Source organism: Danio rerio, chromosome 10, assembly GCF_049306965.1.
Source record: "Danio rerio strain Tuebingen ecotype United States chromosome 10, GRCz12tu, whole genome shotgun sequence".
Classification (NCBI taxonomy): Eukaryota; Metazoa; Chordata; class Actinopteri; order Cypriniformes; family Danionidae; genus Danio; species Danio rerio.
Window position 1 is genome coordinate 7,049,013 of NC_133185.1, and position 24,491 is coordinate 7,073,503.

Sequence of the window (24,491 nt, forward strand, 5' to 3'; positions counted from 1 at the left end):
TCATTTGAATGTATGATTCAATTTTTCATAATATATATTTTAAGTAGTTTTAGACATGCCACGTGTTGTCTGATTTGATGTTAGCATCTTGAGTTAAAGCATGAAATTGTAGAAAATGTCAACTGTAATTGTCAACCCTTATGAATTTTAAAAAGCTTACAATAAAGTTAAGCAATTATTAACAGAATCAATGGTCTCGATCAAACATGTTTTGCACCATTTTACATTAATAAAGGATTTAGCTTACTTTAAAATTAAACATTTGCAGTTTATTATAAAAAAAGGAATGGAAAATGTTTTAAAAACTTAGTCATGAATTAGACAATCATACTACAATTTCTACTAAAGAGTTTGATGCCAGTGCCAACCACAAGCACAGCTTCTTTTTTGTTAATAGAGTTACAAAGGATTTTCTTTATTTTTATTGCTGCTGGTATCTTTACCTGGAAGGAGCAGCACCCGTATGAAGCACAGTCTTTCCCGTGGTGTCCATCCTCTGAATGACGAGATGGTCCAGCACCATTTTCTTCTTGGCTCGCTCAATAATTTCCTCCTCAACTGAGCCCTTGGTCACCAGACGGTATATATTCACCTGTAATAGGCCAAGTGTAAATCACTGCAGCAATGGACAAAGCTTATTGATATGAAGGAAAAAAATGTATCAGACTGGGCATGCAACAATATCTTATTTTTATTTAACATATCAAATTACTAAAGCTTGAATTAAAGTACTGACCTTTTTATAGCATGTAACAAAGCCATTTCTTTCAACAGATTAAATGATGAACATTTTAATCTAATATTTGGTTGACAGGTTTTTTGTGCACGTTAATAACAAAAAGTTCAGATCATTTTACTGACTCTGCCTTTTTTTTTTTTTGAGTAGGGCTGGGCGATAATTCGATAACGATAATTATCACCATATATATTTTTTTTCGATAAAATGATAATGACAATTCGATAAGTGTTCCAATAATATTCACGCACTATGTGTAACACTGCGCATGCATTTTGCAGCCTGCCCTTCCGGATGCTGCACACTGTACAAGTTTACAGCCGTACAGTGTTAGTTGCACTTGGAGGAGTAGAAAAAGATAAGGTAAAAAAGGTCACAGACATTGTTGACAAGAAACGACACCAAACTTCAGTAGTCTGGAGCGACTTCGTTTTTTGCAATCCGACACAAAACAGAGCAACGAGCACTGCAAACTGCACAGACGACTTGTGCCGTTAAAAACAGGCAACACCACAAACCTGTTGTTTTAAATAATACCACCCTTATGAAGATGCTGATAAAATTACAGACCCAAACAAGCGACTAACCAACTAAACCAGCGAGACTACCCAGAAGAGTTTCATGTCATTATTTTTGAAAGCCGTGCCTCACGAGACCCACCCCAAAAAGACAGACGAAAGATATGACAGACAACACAGTTTCAAACACATCTCAATAAACACTCGATGCTTGCTGTAAACTACAAGCTGCATTATTTAAGGGCATTTGTTACGATATTGATCTTTCGTTGTCAAACTTTTCCTTTCTAAAATTAAGATATTTTCTTTGCATCTGTAATACCACTGTTGTCTCTCATCGACTGTAAAATAATCCGCCTTTATGAAGGACATAATCAGAGGAAATCAGATGTTCACGACAAAATCTTTAAAATAATGACATATTAAAAGTGCAGCAAATATATGACATTTGTTTACAACAGCAGTGGATCATTAACTAAATCCTTATTTTCCATGAAGCAAAGCATCATCCACCTGCAGTTGTTTAGGACGGGCACCAACTAAAATATATACTTTATATATTTTACTTCGAAAATGTATGTTTTTGCAACAAATTTCGCTAACTATTAGGGGTGTCAAAACTAATTGTTTCTTCGGTGCACCGTGATGCAGAAGGGGACAATTCGGTATCGGTTCAGTAATAATCATAACCGGTTATTATGTACTGACGTTATTTACCTCATATGCGCTCTGTCGCTAGGGAGGTGAGCGCGGGTATTTAAAACACTCCTGGCGCCAACTGTGCACAATTTCACTGCGTTCCCTTTTTCTCGCCTCTCTTTTCCTCTCGGCTGTATGCAATTACCAAATAAAGCACAGGAGCGGTCGGTAACTATAATTTTAACACGAGTGGGGGGTCTCAAAATATCGCTCCCGAGCGAGCAACCAAGCAAGCAAGCATAGCGTGTGTGCGCGTTTGTTTGGTACTGTGTATGTTTGTGTATTGTGCGTGAATGAGAGACAGTGTGGTGCTGTGTGTTCATGTGTGTGCATGTGTGTGTTTGTTTATAAGGACAGCTTGTTATAGCCACCCCCCAAAAAATTACACTGTGTATGGAAAGCATCGTCAATGCACCGTGATGCACCAAGATATCGAATTGAACAGAATCGATGGCAGGATAATCGTAACCGAACCGTGAGAGCAGTAAAGGTTCACACCTCTATTAATTATAACGTGTAACTTAATTTTGATGTATATTTTGTTGGTCATTTATCTACAACATAAACAAAAAGAACGAATAACATCTGAGGTGAAGCCATTTAAAACAAGTCTGCCATAGAATATGCTTTAGCGCACATAACAATCCATTAAACTGTTTACACGGTTTCACTTTAATTCATTAATGAAGCACAATTTGAGCAGCATGAGCTGGACAGTCTTTACAAACTATTCACAGCACTGATAGTATTCTTAGGTTACCTCAGAAGAATAAACTCGGTCTGTAGAATGAGAGCTCAGAAACTCGTTGAGTGAATGGAGAGGCTGCCCGCATGTCTCACCGTGATGTGTGATTTATAAAATAAGAGCATAGGCCTATTCTTGCCAGTCTGTGAGATAACATAAGTGAAAACACTTGCAAATATATAATGGAGATCTGCGTATGTGTCCCGCAATATGCAATGTCAAGAGGGTGACTCCATAAGGTAAGGTAAACTGCACACACTTGATTATGTAATGCGTGGACACGTCTCACAGCGCAAAGCATACTCAACAAATGAGAATGGCTTCAAGCAATATTTTTAATGCAAGCGGGAATTCTGGAAGAAATGGACATTATGAAGTACCTCCGAGTTCGTATCGAGGGCATGAATGAAAAGATAGTTAATGAAATGGCAAAGGTGGCCTGTTGCTTGAGAATTTGTATCCACGTTGTTTGTTTCCACAAATAGTGTGAGAAACTAACTGCAGCTGAACTTGACGAAAAATTAACAATGAAGATCACATTGCCATTATGAACATGAACTATTGTTGCATGAAATGTAACTAGCATAGAATAGTGACGTGATGACATTAATCGAACAATGTGCTATAAGATTTAAAACAGGGACAGGAAAGGAACATTCAAAAATCAACTCATGTAAACACCTTAATCATATTATTGTCTTATACAGATTAAGGCAAATAATTAGAAAACTGATGTCCATGTAAACGTAGTGACTGACAATGTTATGCAGCAAAAGTGCTGTAAAGCATGTAATGTAAATGTACATAGTTAATGCTGACCTGTTTTTTCTGACCAATCCTGTGAGCTCTGGCCTGGGCCTGCAGGTCATTCTGAGGGTTCCAGTCTGAGTCAAAAATAACCACTGTATCTGCAGAGGCCAGGTTAATGCCCAGACCACCCGCTCGTGTGGACAACAGGAAACAGAAATCCTGCAAAGTCAAAGAAATCACGTCAACAAATTTCACGTTTTCCATTTTTCAATAAATGGAGTTAATCTAATACTCAAACATTTCTGATACGAAATTTAACAAGGTTTGGGGGAATATATATATATGCAATCCAATAATTAGCAAATTAATTATATTACCAACCATAAATTATACATAAGTTTAATAAACATGTTTGAGTTAGTCAACTGAAATGTCATCCTTAAAGAAACACTCCAGCTTAGAAAAAAAAGAGGGAAAAAAAGCTTAATTTATAAGTATCCTAGAGTTAAACAGTTAAATTAAGCCATTTTTGAATCCATTCAGCCGATTTCTTGTTCTGGCAGGGTCACTTTTAACTTGGCATGATGAATTGAATTGGGACATTAGCAAAACAAAAAAGTATAACCAAAAAAGTTATGATAAGTTTTCTATTTAAAGCTCAAGTGAACTGTAGTTAAAACTATGAAATTAAAATGTATAGGCCAGTGACTCTCAACCATGTTCCTGGAGAACAACCAACACTGCATGTTTTGGATGTTTCCTTTGAAAGAGCTGTAATGAGTGTGACAAACAGTCTCTCCTGATGAGCTGATGATCTGAATAAGGCGTGTTTGGTTGAGGAAACATGGAAAATATACAGAGCTGGTGGTCCTTCAGGAATGTGGTTGAGAAACACTGTTTTAGGCCAGTATTTCTAGGAACTAGACTCTCATTCTGGCGCAATAATCAAATAACTCTGTTGCTGTAAGGTAGAACAACATCACGTAGCACATGAGAATGAGCTATTATCAGAGGGAACCTTAAAACCATGGTGACACGACAGACACATTGTTTAACTATAACAGATTTGTAAAATGAAAAAAAAAAAAAGAGAAAAAAATTGGTTGAATGGTGTCTTTATTTTTAATTTAATAAACATGCTTGACCGATTGTGCACAGAATGCTTAGTATTATTTAATAAATAAATATAAATGGCCCCAAAACAATATAATCACATCAGAGCATGGATGTTAACATCACAATGAATTGAATGAAATGAACATTTATAGATCTTTGATCTTCAGTGATTTCACAAATACCTCAGAGCCGTCTGCATTAAAATGATCCAAAGCCTGCTTTCTCATTTCCCCCTTTATGGAACCATCCAGTCTCTAGAAAAACAAGCCAAAAACACTTTTATAAGTCAGAACCAATGCGAAAACACTGCCATGTACATGCAGCGAGTGAATCGGGCCGTCACCTGGAATAAGAACTGCCGGTACTTCAGATATTCAGCCAGGATGTCCAGCATCCGAACCATCTGCGAGAAGATGAGCACACGGTGCCCTCGTTCCTTCAGCCGAACCAGCAGTTTATCCAGAAGGATCAGCTTCCCACTACTTCGAACAAGGTGCTGCAGACAAGATGTCCGGTAAATCCTTTATAATCACTTGTCACACATTGTTTTGATTAATTGTGGTTATAAAGGTTTTTCCAAACATGCAAGTGCTATTTAAAAGCACCACTTGCCCAGTAACAGTTTTAGAGTGCTATCAACCTTAGAAGACCCTTCACTGACCAGCACAATGACCTTGTTTGCATTGATGCTAGAAAAGCAACACTACGCAACTTTCTGTCACGGCTCCCCCCTTGTGACTGATTTTTTTAAGATTGATTATTGCCTGTTACCAACAAAGCAGATTGCATTGTTCTGCTTGTGGGTATTTCTAAACATGTCCATTGTTCCACTAGCAGTGATGGACAGGGCTGTGTACACCCAGTTGCATGTGTAATTTTAAACAACAGGAGGCATATCTGGTAATTGCAGCAATAGAAATCATCTAGATAAAAAGTGAATCTACCACTGAAATCATTAAAAAAAATTACATGCTGCAACTTTAACCCATTTACGCTTAAAGAGGACAGTACATCTAAAAAATGTATTCCGTCATCGTTTATTTGTCCTTCAGTTGTTCCAAACCTGTCTTTCGTCTGCTCGATACTTTTTTCCAACTTACTTCAGAATATATTGCTTGCTTGCTCTAAATTATTCTTAATTTAGAACCAAATAAGAGGGAGTACAATTTCATTCTTGGGTGAACTATTTGATTAATACCCCAACAATACATGGTCATTTAATGTGCATTCTTCATAATTGAAGATAAAGAAACAGAAGCTAAAGCATAAACTGATTAGCAGACTTCTCTTTTGCCCATGACCTTGACTTCTATCTGCATGTCTACACGTTAGCTTGTGCCCTGTCAGCTTAAGAATGAATGAAGCGTGACAGGAAAGAGCTTTTACAGCAGATTTATGCGCATACAGTCAAGGCAAATGTCTGTGCAAATTAATTTGTCAATAAACTTCAATAAAACTCAAATACTGAAAGTATAATGTGGGTGCTTACATTTTGACTGTGTTTCCACTGAGAAAATATCTAATTCTTTGATAAAGTCTTTTAAATGCAGTTTATTTGCATTGCAGGCTTACTGATTTACATGTAAACTGGTAAAACAGGTTATTTTGAACTGATTTTCACTAGTTATCAGTGCATTTGTGTGCATGTAGACATGCTCAACTACTCGATTTCTCCATATACACTACCAGACAAAAGTCTTGTCGCCTATGCAAAGTTTTAGGAACAACAAAAAATAACTTGACTTCTAATTGATTATTTGGTATTAGAAGTGGCTTAAATGAAAGGCAAATACCTCTAGATTAAAATAAAAGTATGATCATGCCTTGATTTTTAATGATTAAATTAGGACAGTGAAGTCTGACTTAGCTTAGACAAAAGTCTTGTCACTTAACAGAAATAATGTCCCGTATAGAATATAATAGGAAACGAGTTAATATTGTGTATGACTCCCATGAGCTTGGAGGACTGCATCCAAACATCTCTGCAATGACTCAAATAACTGATTAATAACGTCATCTGAAAAGCATAAGCAAAGCAAACAAAGCGTTCTTGCAGGACTCCCAGAGTTCATCAAGGTTTCATCTTCAATGCCTCCTCCATCTTACCCTAGACATGCTCAATAATGTTCATGTCTGGTGACTGGGCTGGCCAATCCTGGAGCACCTTGACCTTCTTTGCTTTCAAGAATTTTGATGTGGTGGCTGAAGTATGAGAAGCACTACTATCCAGCTGAAGAACTTTCTCATTTCAAACCCTGTGGTTTGCAATGTAATGAGCAGCACAAATGTCTTGATACCTAATGCTGCGTTCACACCAGACGCGGAACGCGCATCAAGCGCGAGTGATTTACATGTTAAGTCAATGCAAACGTACAAATAGACATACTGCAGCGCGATACGCGCGAATGACGCAAATTGCGTGAATGGCGCGGGGCGAATTGAGCGTTTGACACGCTTTACGAGCGTTTCTAGCGAATCTCTCGAATTTGAAAATCTGAACTTCAGCGTACATTCGCGCCGTGTTAACCAATCAGAAGCTTGCTCTTGTGGGGGCGTGATTGTAACGTAGAACCTGTTGTCGGTGTTCCGAGGGAAATCCTCCAGCCTTTATCGACAACAGTTCATCAAACTCTGCTTGGCTCAGTCAGAAGCACCGCTGAAAGCCTCTGTCAACCAGGTTAAGTTTCTGGAGGAGTTTATGAGCTTCCAGAGCTGGATGCACCTCTGAAAGGATGTAGTGGACTCAGACACGACCCTAAACGTATCGACGCTGTTTTTCAGTCTTCATAAAGCACATAAACTTTTATTTTCTTCATAAAATCCATGTTAGCCATTTAGCTATGAAGCTAAAGTCTTCGGGCAGACAGAAGCCCTGCCCATCACGCGAATCCGCGTCTGTTCTGAAGTGAATTTGACACGCGAATGAAGCGGGGTTTGACGCGCGAATGAAGCGAGTAAACTCAAATGTTCACGCGGCTTTTTACGCGCGATTTATCCGAGCGTTCCGCGTCTGGTGTGAACACAGCATAAGGCTGTTGATGTTGCCATCCACTCTGCAAATCTCTCGCACACCCCCATACTGAATGTAACCCCAAACCATGATTTTCCCTTAACCAAACTTGACTTATTTCTATGAGAATCTTGGGTCCATGCTGGTTAAAAAAAGGCAATCTGCAGTATTTGTGATGATTGAGAAGCAGTTCAACAGATGATTCATAACAATAATCTACCTTCTGCCACTTTTCCAAATGATCAACTAGAAGTTATAATTTGTTGCTCTTACAACAAAATCGTCAACATAACTTTTGTCAGGTAGTGTAGGTCTATTTTCACGATTTTTACTGCTTGATTGTATGTTTTTTTTTAAATATATTTACACATTAAGATCAATTTTGTTGTCCTTTAAGAAATTAATATTATATGAATTAGAATTACCACTAACACTACAATATGGGACACAGTTAATGTTAGATAATGAATGTATTAACATGAACCAACGATGTTGTTAACATTAATGCATTAGAGTTAACATGAACAAGTGTATTATCATTTACTAACGTCAACACCGAATAATAAATGCTGTAATAAATGCAATGTTCATTGGTTGTTCATGTTAGTAAATACATTAGCTACGTGTCCTGTATTGTAAAGAAGTGTAATCTTTAGCTTAGATTCAATACCGTAAAATATTGATATTCGATACAAGTTTCCATGCTGCGAGAAGTATGATACGTCTACTATACAACATGTCAATCTATCCCTTTTAGAATATGCGTATGATTTTAAGGTTTGTGGTTATTGCTATTTGGCCTAAAAGTGGCATTATCCACATTAAAGTTGGCAGCTCTTCAGATGAAAACACACCTGTAGGCCTTCTTGTCTGTTGTAGAACTCGTTGTCGTCAGGCGGTTTAATGAGGTAGCAGTGGTTACAGCATTTCTTCAACTCCATCATGATGTTGAGAAAGCCTGACGTGCTTCCTTTAGTGCCTTTACTCAGGGCTTTATAGTTTCTCGTCAATATCCACCTAGAAGAAACAACAGAAAATTATTTAGCTATTGGCATTAAATTGTAAAATTTGGTAAGAGGTTTTTTACATTTTTGACAAAACCTTTATTAGCATATAGAATGATGAGTTTAAGGATGACATTGTTTAGTTCGGTGTCTGCTGTGTCCAACTCTGACTTAATTTGAACAGAAAACATGCAAAACTACGGGAGTTTTCCGAGATAAATAACAAAACGGGAGGGTGGCGGGAGTTGGGTCTGAAATGCGGGAGTTGGGTCTGAAATAATGGAGACTCCTGGAAAAAACAGGAGTGCTAGCAGGTATGCTCACACTAGGGCTGGGAGATTTTTCAGATTTTTTGATTAATTCAAATTTACGTATTAAGACGATTTAATTTTGAATCAAATCGAGAAAATCGCGATTTTTAAAAATATAGATATATTTAATACATTATAATGGGACCAATGCACTTTGGTTCATTCTGTATGAAGCAGGAAGCACACCAGAAGCGCTTCTCGGCGACGCGCCGCACAGCACCACTCCATGGATTTTAGAATTCTAAACAGGTTTCTATACACACACTGGCGCCGCCCAGCCACGATTCACGAAGCAGTTCATATTTCAGCCGGCCCACAGTGCGCCATCTGATTAGTTTCATGTTAAATATCATGTGAATGTGCGCGTTTGGTGTGTGATAGTTTAAACTGTTATGTCCGTGCCGTGTCGCGGCGATTCTGGTGTGCGACCTGCTTGACTGCCTGTTAAAGCGTGAAGTCACGTAGGATTTTACTTGTTGCACGTCTGTGTGGATTGTCAAGATATTCCTTTATCAAGTCGTAAACTCGATCTCAACATGAATGAAGGACGTAAAAGCCTGCCATGTGAAAAACTGCGCCGATCTTTTGGTTTGAACACGAGTAAAAGTGAGGGACTGTAGCAGTGAAAATGAAAGTACCCGCCCCCATGACTTCATTTAGCGGACCTAGTTAAAAACCAGACAGATCAGCCAGCATAATAGAGAGGAGCAAATCGCATCAAGTGATCATTATTTAAAAGAGGATAAAAGAAAAATAGATTAAATATATTAATTTATATTAGACACACATCTGGTGCTTGTATTTACTCCTCCTATACGTCCACAACTTCACGCATTGGGTTAAATGAGGCTTTACAGTATCCATGTTCAGTCCTTTTTCTTCCACTGCATCTTTTTAAAAAAAAGGCAGCAGCATTACAACCTGTCATTCAATCAGAAGACAAAGTTAAAGCGGAGCTGACTGCCAATATTTCCTAGGCTCAGCAAAACTAGCAAAAATACCTCTGTATTCCTGCAAGTGCAATATTTACAAAAATATTTCTTAATCAAATCTTCAGCAACGCTTTTGAACTTGTGAATTTGTTTTACATTTATTTACACCTTGACCGATTTCTGTATGACATGGCCATTAAAAATACAATGTTCCTTCACCAGATGGTTTTTCAAGTTACTTTTAAAGAGAATGTTACTTCAGTCATGTTGTTGTAATGTTTTGAGAAGATTAGTAACACAATAAAAAAAAAAAAAAAAATCGAAATCGGTCAAACTTTATAAAAAAATAGATTTTTTTTTTGCTAAATCGCCCAGCCCTAGCTCACACATACACTCTGCACTACTTCAATATTGTTGACAAGCCGTGCTGGACATTTCACTCTGTCTCACGCTGAACGCTGCCGACCAATCGCAACAGACTGTCATCAGTCCAATCAGTCCAGATTAGCATCGCACTAAGGAGGGGTTTGGGAACAAATGAATCACTGAACGAATCATATGGGAGTCTCTGGGATAATTATGTAAAGATAAATGCATTTTATAAGACAATGAAAGTGTTTTTTGACCTTGCATGCATATCAGCCTGTTGTTGGAGACCCCCAAAATCAAAATATGAACCTTTTTAATGTATAATAGGGGCTCTTACCATTACCAGAGAATTTTACTTTTCATTAAGACCACAAAGAATCATATCAACTTGTGTAAAATAAGCATCTGATGAATCACCTTTAATGTCTCTCTGTACTGTATTCTATATGAATGTGGTTGTCTTACTTGTAGTATTGTTTCTGAACCGCGCTCATCTCCACCCGGAGGATCTGTTCCACCTTGGCAGGCAGAGATTTCTCCACATCCTTCTTTACTCTGCGCAGCAGGAATGGCTCCAGCTCCTTATGAAGGCTTGTGTAGCCCGAATCCCTGCCTTTCCCATGTTCCTCTTCAAACATCTCCCACGAGTGAAACCTGCCAACATGATGGTTTATATCAGTGACATCTGACTTGCATGCTGTATTAAACCAATACAAGAAAGAGGTTAGCTCTTATCTCTAGGGTTTCTCAGCACTAACCACTTAAAAATAAACACAAAAGACTAAAAGAGCTTAAGAAATACCACATGAAAAGTTCGCCTGCGTGTAGAAGCACTTCTAAAATAAAGCCTGTGGCTACACTGGGAACTGAATAACAAAAGCTGACTGAAATCATGAGAGAACACCTACTTTTCAGGCATGATGAAGTGTAGCAGAGACCAGAGCTCTTTGAGGGAGTTCTGGAGGGGTGTGCCAGTGATCAGGAGCCTGTGATTGGACTTGAACTCTATCATAGTCTTGTAGAGCAGAGAGTCATCGTTCTTCAGCCGATGGGCCTCGTCTACACCAATGAACGCCCAGCTTACATTTCCTAAAAATGACTACAAGAGGAAAAAAATGTTACATACAATAACCAGAGTTCACATTTAAAAGGCGCAGCATGCAAGTTTAACACTCAGTGGTTGAACTAGGTGTTGTCAGATACCTAGCAGGATGTCAGATTGACGACACCAACAACGTAAACTCACATTTTCAAAGCAAAATAACTGACTTCTGCATTGTTTAAATGATAAACAATAAGGTTCAACTAGCATGTTTCTTAAAAATCTGCAAACGTACGGTTAATTTATGCTTCAGACGAGTCAAAAACTTACATACAGCACCTTTCAAGCCACAACTTTCACTGATTAAAAAGCTGAATCTCCAGGACATCTAATGAATGAAAAACATAGCTACTATGAGAATAACAGTGGATAGTACTTATTGTTTGCATGGCTGTGAAGTGCTCCCTCTACCATGTTTGGTTTCATCATCAGATAGTTTAACAAAATGTATATGTAGCTTTTATATTGCATACTTTTACACTCAGCATTTGAAGTGGTCATCTGGAAGCCAAATCTCTTAAAATGTCTTTTATCCTAGGCATGTTAACTTTGGTAAAGATACAGTGACAAGGTACAGCGAGGTAAAAAATAGTGATAAATAGGTGGGGGAAAAAAATAGCTTATCCATAACAATACAGAGCTTATTTATAAATACATATACATACTACAGGTGGGCATAGACTAATTTTTTAATCTAGATTAATCTCACTGTAATCTTGGATAAAATCTAGATTAAAATGGTTCATTTGAATTCTGCCGAAGGTGTTGAGAATGTGTGCTACCCAAATAATGACTAAAGGTAAGTCTTTGAGAATGGGTTCTTCAAGCCAGGTGGCGCATTAGACCAGGGGCTCATCTCCTGTTTCCAAAATGCTTCACAAACTGCTTGAGAATCTGTTCTACTATGATTATTGGTGATGAAAATAAATGATGTTCAATAAGGTGTACTTGTGTTTACTAACTGTTTATTCAGTTAAACATGAATTTTGAACTGTAGGCCTACATAAGCTCCAAACAGCCATTTTTGATTACTTTAATCCGACTGAAGTCAAAACTGAACTAAACAAAAATGGAATTAAGACATGTGGAGTATGCAGATATTAGTGGCATTATTGAAGTAAACACCGCAATCAAACTATTACCGTCATGTAGGACTTTGCCATATTTTCCAACAAGATCCACACATGCGGCTGTCAGTAAATGGCCGCAGACACACACACATTGCGAAATGTGGAAGTTTTTTCTTTCCATTTGGCGTGCGTTATTAAACTCATAACACTCTCACCAGTCCTTACTCCTTATTGATGTCTTATACCCCAGTTTGTCACAGGGGCATGGATGAAGTGTTCATGAGTGAATGTGAAACTGCCGAACTGCAGGTAAAGTCACCAAAAATTACACGAAAATCTTACATGAAAGCACGTCACGTAAACACCTTAATTATATTAGTGTCTATTACAGCAAATAACTAGATTACAAATGTCCATGTAAGCGTAGTCAGTATGTCTTCGAAGTGAAAGATTCAGAAGGGCATCCAGCTGATTTGATTCTTTTTTCTCACAGGCTTAACTTTCATTCATTTTATAAAGCACCCGGCCCATTTTATGTGTATATGTTTTACTCGAACGCGTAAACTCTACAGGTGCCTGATAGTTAAAGCTAACATTAATCAGATTCACTCTAGTCAACTGCATCCATGTTAGCACGTCATGTTTGATGTGATAATTTCACAGTAGGAATACACACAGATTCGAAGACTCGTTCTCGCCACCTACAGTGCAATTCGTTCAAGTATACATCAGCGATAAAATATCAAGACGAAAGTCATCATAGCTTGCGTAGAATAGACCCAGCTCCCAACCTAACTTTAAGAATAGATTAACGGCGATATGTATATATTTTTTAAAAACGCCCGATAAGAGTCTCGCGTTAACGCAGCACGTTAATGTCGATAACGGCCCACCACTAATATACACAGTTATATCTATGGTATAGGAAATTTACAAAAATATTTCATGACTTGTACTAACAGTTGTACAAACAAAGACTTTTTATGTCTGAAATAGACCTTTAACATTGCAGGATCGTCCAGAAATTCCATAACACACAGTGATACTATATTTAAAATCGTATTATTACATTGTTTAATTCTAAAATACACAATTAATTTATTATATGTTGGGATTTGATTTATATGATTAACTATACTTCGTTATTTAACTAAACTGAGGCAAATAATGACACTATATTGTCTTGCTACAGACTTTATAAACAAATCTCTTTTACGTAAAGTGGTTAAATATTTTTACCAGACTAAATGTTATTAAAGCTTTAAATGATTTCATGTTTTAGTTAATAGTTTAAAATAAGTTTCTCAGTGTTTTAAAAGATGAATTTGGCTTGAATTATACCTTATCCTTCAGCAGAATTTCATATGTAGTCAGAAGAATGTTCAACTTCAGTCGTTTGGTCTGCGGATGCATCCATTCATGTGTTCGAATCTGAAGAACAAACAGGAAAACACTCAGATTTGCTCTGTATTTATTGCACTCAAGAAATCAAGAATCTGCTCATGTTCCTTTCAGAAAGTCTTACCATGTTTCTGCTGTTGATATCTCCCAGGTACACCACAACATTCATCAGAGGAGCCCAGAGCTGTATCTCTCTCTGCCAGGATGTGAGGGTGGACAGTGGCACCACCAGAAGGAACGGCCCGTAAAGCTGGTGCTCATGGAACAAGTAATTGAGGAAACTGATGGTCTGGATGGTTTTGCCCAGACCCATCTCGTCTGCCAGGATACAACTGTTTCCTCTGGGAGAGCAGAAGAATAAACATGATGAAGAAACCCATGAAACCCTTCATGACTTCACGACAAAGTAAGGGTGCTTTCACATCTGTAGTTTGCTTCATTTGGTCCAGACCAAGGGCAATAAATGATACATTGTTGCATTTTCTGCCTTCTTCGGGTCGTTTTCACACCACACTGCTGGCTTTGGTCCGAACCAGTTAAAATAAACCAAAATGCAGTCATCTGACAAAATCCACATCTCTCATTGGCCAGATGCTGTTGAACATATTTCCTAAACTGCTTATTGATTGGTCAGAATTAACGTGCGGGAAAATGCCAATGAACTCCCGCAGGTAAACAAAACCGGCAGACACAAAATGTGGTTTTTACTCTGGAGGGACGACTGCGCTGACTGATTGTATGCCTGCTTTAAACAAACTATACATTTCGAGAACACTGCGGCTGGAAAACAGTGTTTTAATGCATCGCATGTCACTTCAGGAGGAGACGTGAATTAATTTAGCTAAACTGCGACATGGTCATCTTGCGAAAATATTACCAACGATCCATCAGGTAATGTTTTCCCCTCTCTCTCTCTCTCTGTTGGTCAAGCGCTGTCAACAAATATTTTTCCTCCATATCCCATAATGCACTGCGCATTGGTCTAGGGCAGCTGGATTAGTCCAAAAGGCACAGTACTTTTTGCGGTTGGGTCTGTTTTAGTACGGATCGTATTCTTACCACAAACGAACCGCTCCAGGGTTTGTTTGAAAGCTTACCAAGACCACCTCTTCAAGCAGGTCTCGGTACGCTTATTTGGTCCACTTTTGGTGTGCACTTGAGTACGATAGCTGCATTCTCACCTGCCCAAACGAACCTCTACAAAAGGGGAAACGAACTCTAGTGCGATTCAATCGAACTAAATAAGGCAGGTGTGAAAGCACCCTAAAAGCATGTTCAGAAGTCTATCTTACATGTGGTCTCATCTGTTTTCAAAGATAAAGATTTTTTATTTGGAATTAATGTAATCCAGTTTTAATTTCTGAAAGTTCTGTATTGGTTTACATTATCCTTACATGTACACCAAACTAAATTTGCAGTGTCAACATGTTCATGTTTCTACCATGATATATATAAAAATAAAGCTTATATGCAGGTCAAAAATTTTTTTAACCAAACATTACATCACTGAATTACACCAATCATCACTCAAAAATTTAAAATGGTCATTAATCTTTATGTAGTTCCAATCCAAAATGAAATGTTTTTCAAAGTTTTCAAAGAAAAGACAGCAAAAACATTGTCAAAACCCTTTATGTGACTTCCGTGATTTAACTGTACTCATACGAAGCCTCAAGGACACTTTTGTTTGCCAAAACAAAATAAAAACCACCTTGTTTGCCTGATTAAAGTTGAACCACTGAAGTCAAATGCAATTTTTGCTTTCTTTTATGGACTTTGACCCTCTATAAACAGCAAGGGTCCTAAGATGTTCAGAAAGCTCTCAGATTTCTCTCAGATCTAAAACATTCTAATTGGTGTTCTGAAGAAGAACAAAGGTCATGACGGTGAAGTAATTAATAACAAAATGTTTATCATTGGGTTAAATAATATGTTTTATTACATTTTAAAATATTTTCACATTTACACAGTGGTGGAAAGAGTACTGAAAAATCGTACTCAAGAAAAATAAATATTACTTGCCCAAAAATGTAGAGCAAGTAGAGTTAAAGTATCTGTTGTTAATATTAATCAAATTATGAGTAAAAAGCAGCCCTTTTAAAAGTACTCGAGTAGTATTACGCTGTGAAGTTGATGCATTTGCATGCAGTTTCTGGAGTGATGTGTAAACGTAACATTCTTTAGTGCATTTAGTTATCTTCCTATATTCCTTCCTTCCTTCATTTGTTCGTTTTGTCCTTCCTTTATTCCTTAATTTGTTAGTTTTTTCATTTTATTCATGTTCGTTTTTTCCTTCGTTCCTTTCTTCATTCGTTCACTCATTCTCATTTGTTCCTTCATTCATTCCTTCCACCTTCCTCCAGTCATTCTTTCCTTAAATCCTTCATTTATTTGGTCCTTCCTTCCTTGATTCATTTGTTCGTTTTGTCCATCTTTTATTCATTTATTTGTTTGTTTTTCTTTATTCATTTGTTAATTTTTTCCTTCGTTCCTCCCTTCATTTGTTCACTCATTCATTCGTTTGTTAGTTCTTTCGTTCCTTCCTTTATTTCATTTCTTTTTTCCTCCAGTCATTCTTTTCTTGAATCCTTCATTTATTTGGTCCTTACTTCCTTCCCTAATTCATTCATTCCTTTTGTCCTTTATTCATTCATTTGTTCGTTTTTTTTTCTTATTTATTTATTAATGTTTTCATTTTTTTCTTTCGTTTCTCCCTTCATTTGTTCACTCAGTCATTCGTTTGTTCGTTCTTTCACTCCTTCCTTCATGAGGTCCTTTGTCTGTTCGTTTGTTCCTTCCTTCCTTCTTCCAGTCATTCTTTCCTTGAATCCTTCATTCATTTGGTCCTTCCAACATTTATTGCTTCTTTGCATTCCTTGTTTGGCCCTTCCTTCATTCGGCCCTTCTTTTCATTCTTCTTTCGTTCCATCTAGTTTAAGGAGGCTTAAGGAGTTTAGGAAGGCTGTTTGGTGATTTCAGTCATCATACAGTCGACATCATTTTCTCATCAGTGACATGCAGTCTATAGACAGTCTCTGGGTCATTGCGTGTAAAGGTTTTGGGCATCTTCTTGGACATTTTTAATGCTTTCAAAAGGTTTGGCGCATTTATAAAGCGTCCATGTCTTAAGGTTGTTCAGTATAATGTGATTTACTTTCTATGTTTGATTTTTTAAAACAGGAATCGATGACAGATTTTTCTACTTTAGCCAATCAATACTGCACTAACAATTTACTCAAGGGGAAAGTAAGGTTCGGTTCATTTGTCCAGTTCGGTTCATTTGGTCCGGACCAAGGGCAATAAATGATACATTGTTGGATTTTCTGCCATCTTTGGGTCTTTTTCACACCACACTGCTGGCTTTGGTCCAAACCAGTTGAAACTAACTAAAATGCACTCATGTGACAAAATCCACATCTCTCATTGGCCAGATTTTGTTCAACATAGTTCCTATACTGCTTATTGATTTGTTCAGAATTCACGTGCGGGAAAATGCCAATAAACTCCTGCAAGTTAACAAATCGGCAGACACAAAATGTCGCTATTTACTATGGAAAGACCACTGCGCTGACTGACTGTATCCCTGCTTTAGTCAAACTATACATAAACGAACCGCACCAAGAGGGGAAAATGAACTCTAAACGAACCGCACCAAGAGGGAAAATGAACTCTAAACGAACCGCACCAAGAGGGAAAATGAACTCTAGTGCGATTCAACTAAATAAGGCCGGTGTGAAAGCACCCTAAAAGTACGCATTTCCAAAACTACTTAGTAAATTACAATTACTGAGGAAAAACTACTCCATTACAGTAATTAATCTATTTGTAATTTGTTACTTTACACCACTGTGTTTACATTTCTTATACTTGTTGTATTTTATATTTCTTTTCTTTCTATTCTTATATTTCTTGTTAATGTAAAGCACTTTGAATTACCATTGTGCATGAAATGAGCTGTATAAATAAAATTACCTTGCCTAATATTTTAAGACACAACATGCAAATTACCACAAGCTGATAAAATAAAAAACATATGCAATATGAACTGTATATATGTGCAAGATTAAACCCATCAATCCTACAAATGGACTGTTTGAATGGATTCAAGTGTAGATAATAAACTGTGATGCCTTCAGGGATAAAATGAACCGACATACTTGCACCAAGAATGGGCCATCCAGTTCAGACCATCCAGCTGATAGTCCCGCAGCTCCAAACCTTCTCCACCAATGTAATGAGGTTGCTTCTTCATGGGAACAAACCGTGGCCTCTGTTTTAAAACCTAAAGAAAACCAAACATTTCACTGGCTGCAGTTTACAGTTTCATTTACTTTCTCAGACGGGCGTTTAGGGTTACCTTGCAGTCTCTGGAGGGGATGGTTTTGCACTGGTTCCGGCTCATGTATTCATCAATGCATTTTTGAAACTTTTTAGAAATAAGAGCACCGTCTTCCCAGCTGCACTCAGAGTATGGCAACCCCTGCCATTTACAAAGGTAATCTGGATAGCCTGCGGCAGACTTCTGATTTGAATGTCCTGCAAGAATTAGACAAAAGTGAATACAAATATGCACACACAAAAAGGCCTCACAACAGTAAAAAGCTTTGTTTCCTCTAAGACCACTACTGTTTAGTTTTCAAAGAGACCCTTCCCTTTTGCTTTGTTCATAATCTACATAATGTCTGTACTACTCAACAAACAAACATTACATGGCTTGGAGTTAAATGCAAGACTTTTAAAGACATTAAGACCATTACGAATGACATTTTAGATTCATAAAGGGCTAAAGAATTTTTCAAATGGTCCAGATGGAAAATTAGTTATTTGGATACATTTAATAATACAATAATAGAATTGTATAATTTTATATATATATATATATATATATATATATATATATATATATATATATATATATATATATATATATATATATATATATATATATATATATTTTTTTTTTTTTTTTTTTTTTTTAATATTTTAAATATTGTGTAAAAACAAGCGAGCTCTACTTGTATCCAAACACTTTTTCCCCAACATAAACTTTAAAAAAAAAAAAAAAAAAATTAACCAATGTTTTAAAAGCTTTAAAAACTATCAAACTAAATCTATGCATAACAATCTGTCCAGGTCAGTGTCTTCGGCAGTAAATACACAGAGAACTTTTAAACAAATGTTATTGTAAGCAAACTAATTAAAATTGTATGATAAATACAGTTAAAAATTAGTTTTTTTAAATAAAAAGTTTAAAGTTTTATTGAGATGCATTGTTGATGATTGTGTGAGTTTTAGCCAGATTGGGTAGCTATACATGAACAAAGGAAAATTAAGACCTGTTAAAAAAAGAGATTTAAAACACAACACATCATTACAGTAAATTGAAGACATTTTAAGACCTAAAATTTAAACTTTAAGATCGAAAACATTAAAAATTTAAGACCCCGCAGAAACCATAAATAGGATGTGGATTGGCAGAGAGGGAGTGGTCTTATTGTGATCTTCAAATGCACTCAACCACAAGTGTTTACACTATAAAAACAATCCAATCTAATATGTCTTCAACTACCACTGGATGTGATCTAAAGTGGACAACCTCAAAATATTTAAGGCCCCGTTTAAGATGCATTTAGCATTTTCCAGTTGTAATCAAGTAGGACTGTAATAATAAATATACATTTTTAAAAAATCGTCTGGCATCAAATCAGAGATTTTTTTAAACATATCATGATTCTCTCTTGAATGAATTCTAAGCCTAGTTTTTACCCACAGTTAGTGCTGTACGTTTTACAAACAGCCATACTCTGCTTGCATCCAATTCCATACAAACACCACATGAATCCTAAATAATCATTAACAAAGTTAGTAATCATGAGCTTTAAATTAATATATTTAATTAAATCTAATTAATTAACGCCAAGGTGAAGATGCAAGTACATTTGAGCACTTACAGTACATGCCAAATGCACAAACTCTACAATTTGTAAGCATCTGCCATGAGTGTACAAGCCTAGAATGGCACATTGTTTAAAACTAGCCCAGAGTGCCATTTGCTGTTTGAAAACCTAGTGTAGAGCAGGGGTTCCCAAACTTTTCAGCTCGCAAACCCCAAATAAGCATTCCAGACTCCCGGCCCCCACGGAGGTGGTTATAAACATGCAAACTTTGAACACAACAGTGCACACACACCACACCAGTAGGAACTATCTAAACCTGAGCATATTGAAAACACAAAAAAGTGCAACAGTCTAACAACCATATGATTTTTTAGGGGTTTTTCACCTTCATTGTGATAGGACAGTGGAGATTTACAGACAGGAAAGTATGGGGAGCAGAGATAGGGGAAGGGTCGACAAAAAACCTTGAGCCAGGAATCGAACTCGGGTCGCCACGAGCATCTTGGTGCTACGTGTCAACGCACAAACCACTAGGCTATTGGCGCCGAAACAACCATATCATTTTCATAGTCATTTATTTGTTTAATTTATTATTAATCTCATTTAAAAAGAATGGTGGCCAATGTTTACAACACAAGACTATTCTTGGTTTAATTTTTGGGGTTGTGGATGAGAGAAAGACACGTGATTTTCGGAGAATTACCATTCATTCAAACACATTATCAAACACACCTGAACCAATTAATTAGGACCTGAACACCACATGATAATTACAGGCAGGTGTGTTTGATATGGGCTGCAACCTGCTTGTTAAGTGTGACATCATGCGAAGCTGCTTCCGGGTCCAAGCGCTCTATTCAACTGAATGGGGAGACTCATTAAATGGTAATAATAAACGTTAACAAAGCGATTCGAAAAACACGATCGCAGTATATATGTCCAAGCCTAATATCCGATGGCCAGAAAGTGATAATTTTTTTTATAAATTGTTAAATTTTTGGTATTTGTTATGCAGCAAGCCCAGAGATTGTTGTGTACACTATGATTTTATATAAAATTAACTTTAAAGTGTGATAGGAATAAAACGTGATCATAAACAAATGATTTCTCCACTCAAATGAATGGCGGCTTGGACCCGGAAACAGTAATACATACAAGCACGTCACCACTTAACAAGCGGACTAAAATCTGCGGGAAGATGGCTCTCCAGGAACATTGTTAGCCACCCCTGATCTATCGAAATAACCCCAGGAGACACAATCAAATGAAAAAAAAAAAATTGAAAGGCTGATGGCTTTTTATTTGCATGTAACTATTAAATACTATTTTTATCTTCTGCAGATTATGGATCAAATATGGTAGCTTTAACAGTTTAATAACCCCTGACCACAGTTGTTCCCCAAGGGTTTGTTCCAGTTATTTGCAATGTTTTTTTACAGGAACATACATTTAAAGTTACTGGCGAGTCACTGATGTGCATTAATGTTACATATATTTTTTTTACATATAAAAAAAAAGCAGGAATTTCATGCGGCAATACAAAACAGCATTGCTGCTTCAGAATATTTCAGACATATAGGCACATATTGGATAAGTGAAACAAAGCCACACCACATGCAACTTGATCTTCCATTGTTACATGAATTTGATAAAAAGTGTGTAACATTTTCACACTAGAAAGCATGTTTTATGCGGGAATGTAACTGATTTGCTGATATGCGGCAATGGCTCCTAAATAGGAGATCAATGTGGTGAATTTCGACGCTCTCGCCGCCGGAGTTAAAGGCAGACAGGGTTGTCGCCAGGGCGCCCAGAGCGACCTTTGACGACAAGTGTGAACGCACAGTAATGGAGACAAGAGTTCAAAACACATTTAGCTGCTTGATGTTTGTCAGAAAACGTTTCTGTTCCTTCTTAATGCCAACTGTGTAAAAAAGTTAGCGATAAAATGCTTATGATAAGCCGATGTACATTTACCTTAAAGCTGACGCGTGTGCACGTAAAGCAGCCGGTGAGCGCCAGCATACCCACATATTATGTACATCTTGATATGCGAAAGTGTTCCTCCTTATGTTTTCATCGCAATACTTATCCATCCACAGAGTTTGTAATGTAGTCAAATGTTTACAAATACAGAGCCAGCCGTTAAGAGCTCATCTCTGGTTAATGATGTCTGAATTTACCAGTATTTTGGAATGGATGTGACTGCTCTTTTTCGGAAAAATTCCGTAACGTCCTCGCCTGTGAGAACAGCGCTTTCTTGAACTCACCAGTAAAGACGTTTAGAATTTTTTTTCGGATATTTACCCGTATCACTGTGTGACAGCATCTGCTTACCAATAATTCTCTCCACAAGTTGATATTGAGAATGCAAGTCATCCATGAGCTCCTGCTGACAGTTGAAGTACTCCACGTCCTCAGGTGAGGCAGCTTTGAGCCTAAAGAGAGCAGTGTAAAAAAAACTAAATTAGCATCTACAGCCAATGTTATCTACAGAAAAGTCAAGTCTGTCAGCATTTGCACCATTTCTTTTTCTCCTGCTCTTTTTTCTTAAAGTTGTCCAGTTTCTTCATGCCCTTCACATTCTGTTGTTTGAGTGTCTCCTCCGTCTCCCAAGTGTTGTGAATGTGAGACCAGTTCTTCCATTTGATCAAATATTGCACCTCTCCTGGCTGTCTGTTGGGGTCGAAGTTGGCGTTGGGATCACCATCTGCCTCTACAGCATATACTGTGGTCACAGCCCCGGTTACTATAAAGGAACAAGATGAAAATGTAACAAACACAATGCATTTCCTATAAAAGGAACGTTCTAAACTTAACTTACAAGCTGGTTTTCAGCTTTCAAGTGTTTTTTTTTAATATTAAAACATGGTAAACCACCAATAAAGTTTTAGCTTTAGTTTAGTGTGGACATAAATTGTGAAATCTACAAAACAACGTCAGCTACACAAAGCATTTTAAGTTTCTGTATCATTATTCTCACCTCCTTTCCTGCCTATCCTCATTTCCATGACTCTCTCCAGTGTCTCAAACTCATCCTCCTCTGGTGGCGGGACATCCTCTCCGCACACCTCCACCAGGTCATCTGAATCGGTCTTCAGCTCCTCATCTTCTTTGTAGCTTACGTTGACCGTGGCCTGCCGTCGGGGCCCTGCCAAAGCTTTTTTATAGTCATCTTCATCATCTGAGGAAGAGTGGGAGGGCTTCTTCTTGGGAGCTTTGTTATTTCTCCCATTTCTGGCGTTGGCCCTGCGAGAGAAGCAAAAATCCATTGAATGACTATTTACTTAAATAACAAAACAGCCTGATAAAGACTGATCATTATGCAGTAAGCATATGTGAAAAGCACAAGACTAAACAACTAAAATTGAAATATTTGTAAGAGATCCTTAAGCATTTTCATCAATTACAGCGTCCTTCTACTAAAAATGAAGTTAAGACGTTAAAAGTAAACAAATGTTTTCTCTTGAGATTATGCAAGCACAACTATAAAGTGCCCATCTTCATCTGGAATAGGCAAGGGAACAGCAGCTCATTTGCATTTAAAAACAAAACAGGATATTTCCACTTCAGCTCAAAAAAGCGTAGTTACAGTAGGCTGGAGCGGTATTACGGTAATATGGTTTACAGCAGGATTTAAAAATAGCAACGGTATCAGTTTCAATACCGTTATACCGTCATAAAAAACAATGCACTTAAATAGGAGACAAATATTAAATATCATTTATTTAATGCCTACAAATTAGTATGTGTAATTGTCATCACGGGACAGTGTGGAGTAGAGAGAGGTGAGGTAAGATGGCGAGTCGTGCACCAAGTGACCTGCAGTGTGTGTGTGTGTGTGTAAATAAGAGAGCATGCTGTGTGTTGCTTACTGCTCTCTCTCTCTCTCTCTCTGTGTGTGTGTGTGTGTGTGTGTGTGTGAATGAGAGACCAAGTGCTGTCTCTGTCTCTTTCTCTCTCTCTTTCTCTCTCTCTCTCTCTCTCTCTCTCTCTCTCTCTCTCTCTCTCTCTCTCTCTCTCTCTCTCTCTCTCTCTCTCTCTCTCTCTCTCTCTCTCTCTCTCTCTCTCTCTCTCTCTCTCTCTCTCTCTCTCTCTCTCTCTCTCTCTCTCTCTCTCTCTCTCTCTCTCTCTCTCACACACACACACACACGTGCAGAATAAAATGAGATGCTGGTGAGTGTAAACAAGCACACTTTGACCAATGGAAGGACCATTATGCTTACACATATTTTCTCACATTTTGATACACTTAGAAATGATGCCTTGTGAAAACAACCCAAAGAGTTCTGTTTTTAACACCAAGGCAGCTTCAATGATTTCTATACAGTTCTGTGATAAAACTAAACAGAACTGAACCTTCGCTAAGCCCCGCCCTCCTTAGTTACTGTAGCTACACCTGTCAAGCCTTCATGCCTGGCACGTCTATTACAATATGTATGCGCCAGTGTCAGACATTGCCAGAGATATAATTAAACATTTTTGGTGAACTGGTGAGATATCCGAGAAAGCCAGACAAAAAGGACTGCATTACAGGGGTATATTCACCACATAATAGGCAACCAATTAACAAATAATTTAATCAAAATTGAAGCTAAAGCATAGCCACGTCATACGCTGACCTTTTAACAGCTTAGTTCATGCACAGCAGGATAGGTTAAATCTAAAAATAATCTAATAATAACTAATTAAACGTGATTTCTTTTTTTTTTTTACCCAAAAAGCCTGTTAGATTAATTGTTGTGCAATGAAATATAACGCTACTAACCGACAAGGAAACACGCATGGCCTGTGCTTCTACACAATTAATTCATAAAAAGAGCAGGCAGAA

The 24,491-nt window shown here is 37.4% G+C and overlaps 1 protein-coding gene across 5 annotated transcripts in view; it reads right to left on the minus strand.

Moving 5' to 3' along the window:
• Window positions 1–24,491, minus strand: part of chd1 (chromodomain helicase DNA binding protein 1) — a 67,651-nt gene that overhangs the window by 34,101 nt on the left and 9,059 nt on the right. For all 5 annotated transcript variants that reach the window (NM_001128298.2, XM_009305101.4, XM_009305100.4 and 2 more), the window contains exons 7-20: window positions 22,644–22,909; window positions 22,184–22,409; window positions 21,998–22,098; window positions 18,121–18,299; window positions 17,921–18,045; window positions 13,888–14,104; window positions 13,704–13,793; window positions 11,099–11,289; window positions 10,656–10,844; window positions 8,429–8,591; window positions 4,908–5,060; window positions 4,747–4,818; window positions 3,518–3,667; window positions 444–592 (exon numbers count right to left, since the gene is read on the minus strand). In NM_001128298.2, coding sequence (NP_001121770.2) covers window positions 444–592; window positions 3,518–3,667; window positions 4,747–4,818; window positions 4,908–5,060; window positions 8,429–8,591; window positions 10,656–10,844; window positions 11,099–11,289; window positions 13,704–13,793; window positions 13,888–14,104; window positions 17,921–18,045; window positions 18,121–18,299; window positions 21,998–22,098; window positions 22,184–22,409; window positions 22,644–22,909 — 2,271 coding nt within the window. The remainder of the gene's footprint in view (window positions 1–443; window positions 593–3,517; window positions 3,668–4,746; window positions 4,819–4,907; window positions 5,061–8,428; window positions 8,592–10,655; window positions 10,845–11,098; window positions 11,290–13,703; window positions 13,794–13,887; window positions 14,105–17,920; window positions 18,046–18,120; window positions 18,300–21,997; window positions 22,099–22,183; window positions 22,410–22,643; window positions 22,910–24,491) is intronic.